The 7531-nt window shown below is 58.7% G+C and overlaps 1 protein-coding gene across 6 annotated transcripts in view; it reads right to left on the reverse strand.

The window, feature by feature from the left end:
• PRODH (proline dehydrogenase 1) overlaps positions 1–5498 on the reverse strand; it is a 21054-nt gene extending 15556 nt beyond the window's left edge. The window contains exons 1-2 of one of the 6 annotated variants that reach the window (XM_001487926.5): positions 5183–5498; positions 482–690 (exon numbers count right to left, since the gene is read on the reverse strand). In XM_001487926.5, coding sequence (XP_001487976.3) covers positions 482–690; positions 5183–5452 — 479 coding nt within the window. In that variant the 5' untranslated portion in view covers positions 5453–5498. Of the gene's footprint in view, positions 1–481; positions 691–2929; positions 3585–5182 lie in introns of those variants that run through there. The other 5 variants (XM_070275134.1, XM_070275136.1, XM_023646617.2 and 2 more) reach the window with 5 other exon arrangements.
• Between the last annotated feature and the right edge of the window lie 2033 nt (positions 5499–7531).

Raw genomic sequence — 7531 nt, forward strand, 5'->3', positions numbered from 1 at the left:
CTTCCTATAGGGTCACTGAGCGTGCTCTGCAGGCAGCCAGGAGCACCTCTTTGCGGCCTTGTGGCCCACACGGTGTCTGCCACAGCTACCCAACTCTGCCCTGCAGGGCAAAAGCGATTTGAATTTCACATAATTTTCACATTATCACCATATATCCTGGTTCTGATTTGTTTCAACCATTTAAGAAATGTACAAGCCAGCCTGCAGACTGCACAAAACCAGGAAGGCAGGCCGGACAGGCTGTGGACTGTGGTTTGCCGACTTCATCCTCACCCCTCCTCTGGCCTCGTGCACACGAGGCCTCCCGGGAAAGCCCAGAACTGTCCTCATGGCGCAAAAATGCAAGAAGCCCAGGCAGAGCCCAGGAGGGCCACTGGTCATCAGGGTCTGCTAGCCTTGGCTGCTCCTCGTCCAGGTGGCAGGCAGCCGCTGGCCACCAGGGCTCTCTGGGGTTCCCACTGGATGCCGGTGCAGGCCTTACTCCATCTCCTGGCGCTCTGCCTCCTCGGGGCTCAGGTCCTCCTCCACTCCATAATCCAGGATGGAGCCCACGCCGAAGGCCCTGTTGTGCTGGATCAGAGGCTGGATGGATTCCTGGTCCTCGCCAGCCACAAACTGCCCGTAGAAGGTCATCTTCATCAGCTTGTCGAACAGCCTTTGCCCCAGAAGCCTCCTGGCGAGAAGGAGCAGCTGAAAGGCAGAAGGAAGCGCCTGTCCTGGGCTACCTGGACTCCCCTGTCCCCAGCTGGACTCCCCGCTTCCCAGCCCCTTCACTCCAACCACAAAGCCATGACATGCTCTCCCCAGGGCCACACTTGGCTCCCAGCCTTGATTTTATAGTGGAGACCACCCGAAGCAGCTTGCTTCTCTGCTTGCAGCAACTGTCAATCACCCATTCCTCATGCCGGGTGGCCACTCTTGCCTCCCTCCCTGCACGCTCACAGGTGACCCCAGCAGCCACAGCGGGGGCCTGACCATGACTTGGTGGATAAAGAAGTGAAAGGCTGGTCTCTCCAGGGACAGCAATGGGCATGTTCATAACATCCCCTGTACCCAGACCTCAGCGCCTGGCAAAGGGCCGGCCCTCCAATGGCTGCTGAACTGATGAACACGTCCACAGCACAGAATGCGTGCAAGTTCAGCGGCAGCAAGGCACAGGCTGACGATCAGCCAGGTGACCAGCTACAAAGGTCTGTGAGATGACAGCCCACCCTGGGACCAGTGGGGACTTGGTACAGTCATCTAGGGCCACAGCGGACCAGCAGCTCCGATGGATCTGCCCTTCGTGAAGACAGCTGCCCATAAACTACTCAGCTTTCTCCTCCAATCACATTTTGCCACATGCCAAATTTCTGCCATCGTTCATTCAAATGTCCCGAGCAGCTACTTCATGCCCAGCACAATTCTAAGCTGAACAAAAAAAGGTAAGGAACTCACAGCCTAGTTGGGGAGAGACCCCGAAACAGGAAGGAGCAAGTGATCCACTGACTGATTCAGAATGCGGGATGAGGGAGCACTTGCCAGGGCGGGTGGGGGTGGGATGTGTTTGCTAACTTAGATCTGGGGAGGGGTGCATGCCAAGGAGAGGGGGGTGACATGGAGCTCCTGCAGCGGGGACAGACAGGGCAGGAAGGAATGAGGACAACCAGAGGCCCCTGGGGTTGGGAGGGATACTGATGGGAGGGCACGCCCACCAGCTGTCTGGGAATTCACCTGCGTCCCTGCCTGCCACTTCCAGCTCCAAGACAGGAAAGCGGAGGTCTCTCAAGCCCGACGGCTCACAGAATCCCCTTTCTTGGGGGGTAGGTCTCTTGGGATCAGGGTGTCAGGGAACAATCTCTAGTCTAAGCAAAAGTACGAGCAAGTCAAACACCCTCAGCCCAAAGCAATCCTGAGCGGCCCACACTGGTCTGGGTGCAGGCTGGCACTCAGCAGGGACACCTCGGGCGCCCCAAGGACAAGGGCTTCCAGGCCATCACTTCCGCCTCACTGCAGCCTCTGTGTCTGATTTTCTCGCATCTTGTTGTTTTTATAAAGAGGATTAGAAAACGAAAATGAAAGTGCCAACATGGGAGACGGGCAGGCCTCCTCCCCATCTCGCCCTGAGCTGGGGCCCAAACTCAGGGAGCCCAGGGGCCAGAGGAAAAGCCAGGTCTTAAACAGATCAAGGATCACCCAGTGGCAGGCAAGGCAGAACTGGGGACCTGAAAACCATCATTTGGTTCTAGAAAAGAACCCCTGACACCACACACGTCAGCTCTGTGGACTGTCAGAAACACACCGTGAAGTGGGTGACTTACTCTCGGGCTGGCAAACCTTCCCAGCCAAGCCACATGGTAAACACAGTCGTGCATCACTCAATGACGGGGATGCATTCTGAGAAATGCATCGTTAGGGAATATGTCATCTGAATATCACAGAGCATACTTACACACACCTAGGTGCTACAGCCTGCTACACACCTAGGCTCTGTGGTACTAATCTTACGGGACCCTTTTGTATATGCGGTTCACCGTTGACCAGAACATCATTATGGGGCGCATGACTGTAATTTAGGCTGTGCAGGCCATGCGGCCTCTGGTAGAACTACTCAACTCTACCGCTGTAGTGCAGAAGCAGCCACAGCCAACACTAACTGAACAAAGACAGCAGCTGGAATCTGGCCCAGGGCATGGGCTAGCAAGCTCTCACACATCCTGCACCTGGGCTGACCACCTGCTCCCCAAGAGGAGGCAGGGCTCAGAGGGAACGGCCACCCAAGTCCCCGAGCCAGTCACTCGCCCTCTCAGCCTCCCTGGCAAGGGGAGGCCGGCCTGTCACAGAGGGGTGCGGAAGCACACGGGGCGGGCTGGCACTTCGAAAGCCAACTCAGAGCAAAGCAGCCCCTTTAAAACCATCCTGGTGTCAGGTGTGCCCCGGGTGGCACTACCTGAGACGAGGGCAGCCTCAGCCCTTCTCCAGGTGGGGCATTCTTCTCAGGTCGAGAAACTTGCAAGGGTAACACCTCCTGTCATTTCCACTGCGAAAGACGAAAGACGCCTGCAGAGCAAGAACAGGTACGGCCAGTTCTCTGCTGGTTTTCTGCCCTGCCCCACGGGCCCACTCACCGGCTTCTGCTCCAGCTCACACCCAAGCACAGAAACCTGTCAGGGAAGACCTGGATTTTCTAAACTCTTCTTAAAAAGGCCTGCCTTCTGGCAAGCGTGGGCCCCCACTGGGTCCGCAGACAGCATAGTAGCTCACACCAGGCTCCTGCGGGCTGACACTACCTGCCAGGAGCAGGTTTGACAGGAAATGCACAGACCGGCCCTGGCTCAGCAGGAGGAATTTTCACCGCAGGCCAGAGGGCGGGGAAGGACCAGCGGTTCTGCTGGGTGGCCCAGAACTCTGCAGTCTGGCCCTGCCCCATGTCCTCCATCACCAGGCACCGAGGCCACTGTCACCAGTGGGACCAACAGCAATCACAACGGTAGAACAGGTCCCACAGGGGGCACACACAGCACCTCACACCATTAGGGCGCTCCTTGAGGCATCCCTAGGGCACAAGAGGGACACAACGAGAGCTTCTCACCTCCTCCAGGCACCCGCAGCATGGTCCCTGCGCTCTGGCACTTGTCCCGGGCAGGCACCCCAGAGAGAGTGGGGCTGACACGTCCCTCCCACAGCAGCCCAGGACCCCCAGCTCTGCTGGCTTTCCCGCTTGTTTTGAAACCGGAGAAAACTCACTGCTGCACCTAGAGAAATTTGGTCCATTCCAAGCCCTCTCCCCCTCCCTCCCCAGTTCAGCCTCTTCCTCCTCCACCCCTCCCCCCACACTCGGCTCCGAATCTGAATCTGTCCAGGAAGCTTTGGGAGGAATCGAGGCCAGTAGCTCTGCTGACCTCACAGTTCCTTCAAAGCCGCCCGACGCTGACTTGGGGGGGCTCTGCCCTCACCTCCCACCTGCCATGGCCTAGCCTTCACCTAAGCCTGGGACCTGGTTGGATGCTCCTTCTCGTCCAACCTCCCCCAGGGGCAGAGGGAGGCAGCACAATGCCCTCAGTACGGTCTCACCTGAGAAACCAACACCACCTGCATGAGGAGCCTTCCAGACCCTCGGCACCGACAAGCGGACCCTTGCGAACTGTCCCCAAGGAACACCTTGAAAAAACTATCACCCCTATATCTCCAACTGACAGGAGCTAAAACGGTGTTCTGCTCTTTACTTTCCCCAAAGCCCTCACACTTTGTTACCAAGTTAAACTTTTAAATTTGGGTGTTTCAGCAGCTTCCCATTTTTCCCCCAACGCTGTCTTTTAGAAGTGGCCATGTCTGGGGAGCCCTCGGGCCACAGCCTCCCAGAACTCTGGAGTCCTAGGCCATGAGCCCTTCAATTACCACCAAACCGAAACGGGATGCAGGAGTTAAAATTTCCCTGGATTAGGGTGAAACTGGACCTGTACCCACAAGGTTAACATGGGAAACAAAATAACCCAAGTTTCCGAGCCTGCTGCGCAGAACAGCAGGAGGACCGCTGACGAGAGAGGAACTTGCTGACAGCCCTGCCTGACTAAGCATCTCCCAGGAACACTGAAAAGCTGAAGTGACTGACTGTAAACTTTAGACGTCAGAGACTGAAAATCCCCCGCGTGCAACACACAGAGTCACACCTGTGCGGTGGACTCTTACAACTTCAGCCCCCAAGGCCATATGCTCCCCCTGCCCTACCTAAAACCCCAAATAAAAACCCTTGCTTGTAGCTTTTCGGGCAGTTTGGAATGACAGCCGTTAGCTGCCGGTTCTGCTTGCTCAGCGCTTTGCCATAAAATTCCTGCTTTCTTCCACCACACCCAGCGTCAGAGATCGGCTTGCTGCGCTCAGGGTGAGGGAACTCACTTCAGGTTCGATATCAAGACTTCCCTGGGGGCAACATGGAGGACACCTAATTTTAAATTTCAGGTGACAATTTTGTATTACTGCAAGGGGTATATAGCTTAAAAATTAAACTGGTCTTTGTTTTTAGTTGGTGGTAACTGACATGTAGCAAAATTCACGGCCCAAAGGGAGTGCAGGAAACACTTTCCTTGCTGACTTGCCCCCCAACAGGCGACGCTCAAGGGGCCCCCGCTTTACACTCGGAAACTTCCGAAGGGTCCCGGGATGGGCAGAGGAGCCGCGCCCGGCCCGCCGCCCGCCCGCGCACCTGCTCGTGGCGCGCCAGCAGCGCGGGCGAGGCGCACAGGCGCAGCACCAGCAGGCTGCGCGCCAGCTCCCAGCTGCGCCGGCTGCGGTACGCCTCCTGCGCGTTGCCGAAGTCCACGGCGGGCACCGGCGGCCGCGCGGCCTCGGCCTCCCGGGGTTCCGGCACCGCCCTCGGGCCCGCGGGCTGCTCGCGGGTCACGGGCGCCGTGGACAGCCGGGCGAGGCGGGCGGGGCCGGGGCGCAGCGCGGAGACAACGCGCCTCAGAGCCATGGTGGGGCGGCCGCGCGCGTCTCGGGGCTGCTTAAGTACGCCCGGCACGTCGGCTCCGCCCCGCGCTCCGCCACGCCCGCTCCCCGGGAAGCTCCGCCCCACCCCGCCCCTGCCCCCGCGCCCGCTCCTCGGGAAGCCCCGCCCATCGCCCTGCAGCCACGCCTCTCCCTGGAGGCCTCGCCCACCGAGAAGCCCCAGGTGCGCCTGAAATCCTCCTTCTCAGCCCGTGGCCACACCCCCGAGCCAAACCCTGTGTCCTTGGCTGCTCACCCCCAGCTCCGCCTTCCCCGCAGGAGATCCCGCGCTCCCGGGACTGAGCGGACGATCGGGTGTAGGATTTCCTCCCAGGTAGCCCAGTTGGCCAGGTGAGCCCGCCGGTCAGCTCCATGGCACACCTGCACACCTGGGCTCCTCCCTGGTCGTTGAGCCCACGAACTCTCCGCGGAGAATCCGGGAAGGCCAGAAGGCAGTCCCCCTTCTCTCATTTAAAGGGCGTGTGGGAAGCCATCCGTCCTCTCCCCTGGGCCCAAAGCGCGACTGTGGGAAGGAGGCCCCTTAGGAGCTTGTCCAACTCTGAACGTCTCCCCGTCTTCCCAGCCCCACCGCCAGCCCAACAGGCAGCCGCGGACCTCCAGGCTCCCTGTGGAACTCCTACAGCCCGCATGGTTCCAATGCCCCTTGCAGCCTTCCCTACAGGCCCTCAGTGCCACCCTTGGGGCTGATAGCAAAGCCACCTGCTTTGCAACTGCGCTCGGACCTCTCTTCACTCTTAAAGGCCTTCCCACGCTCTGCCTCTGCCTCGGATGCCCTTCCTTCCAACATTGTGAGTGACCTGTTGCTAGAGTGCCAGGTATCACCTCCTGGGAGGGACTTGCCCTGATTGCCTGCCCTAGTGCCCACGTCCCCATCACTCACCCCTCCACCCCCGGTGCATCTCCTGAGGACACTCCTGCACCCCCACAGGTGCTGGATGTGGCTGTGGGGGCAGCCTCACTCCCTGCCTCACCCTCCTTGCCTACCTGGTTCACCAGGTGCTCCATGCACCTTAGTGCATTGGACACCCTGACGTTTAGGGCCAAATAATTCTTTATTGTGGGGTGCTCCTGTGCATCACAGGATGTTTATCAGCATCCCTGGCCTCTACCCACCAGATTCCAGTAGCACCCCTCCCCCAGTCCTTGCTAATGTCCTCTGGAGGACACCATCACCACTGCTTACATGGGAGGAGCTTCCTGACACAGTCACAGTCTTTCTGCCCCTTTTCCTCCTGTTGGAGTCGAAGAGAAAAAGGGAAAGACAAAAGGGGCACAAGAGCTGAGGCCCAGAGGCAGCAACTCACTGTCCCTCTGGTACCTCAGAAACTTAGCTCACCAAGGGAACACCACAGCCGTGGCAGCTGGCCACAGCCACCAGACTCCCCCATTTTCCTTTCATAGATGAACTTCCCTCCACCTGAAAACCCTTCAGGGGCTCCCCACTGCCATCTGGACAAGGTTGCATGGCTCAGCCTGGCTCATTGGCCCTCGGTGGCCAGGCCCCTGCCCACACCCACCATACCTCTCACCCATGCTGGTCATTCTGCAGGTCACTCCTCTGAGCTCTGGGTCCTTTGCATGCTGCTCAAGGGCACCTGCCCCTCCGCCTGCTCCCAGCCTCCTTCCTCCTCCTCCCCAGGGTCAGTTTGGCAGGCACGTCCCTGGCTGGGCACCGACTTGGTTACAACTCCTTCTTCTTGCACTGCCACATTGCAGCCACTTGCCATGTCCTCCACATTGCCTCCTTAATGTGTCTTTATTGAACGAAGGAAGGAAGGAGCAAGTGTGATGTGGGAAGTTTGACCCCAGGCTCTAGTCTGGAGACTGTAGGTTCAAGACTTATTCTCCAGCTCTACCCTGACCCCTGAGGCACCCTGAACCACACCCAGCCCTTGCCCAGTACCCTGGCTCCTGCTTCCCATGCAGACACACCTTTAATGCCACATTCTCTACTCTCCCTGGGCTGCGTTCCCCCAAGAGCATCTGCACCCAATTACCAGGATTGAACCTTGGTTCCCAGTCCTCAGCCTCTGCTCAGGCACCG

The sequence above is a fragment of the Equus caballus genome, chromosome 8, assembly GCF_041296265.1.
Source record: "Equus caballus isolate H_3958 breed thoroughbred chromosome 8, TB-T2T, whole genome shotgun sequence".
In the NCBI taxonomy this organism is placed as follows: Eukaryota; Metazoa; Chordata; class Mammalia; order Perissodactyla; family Equidae; genus Equus; species Equus caballus.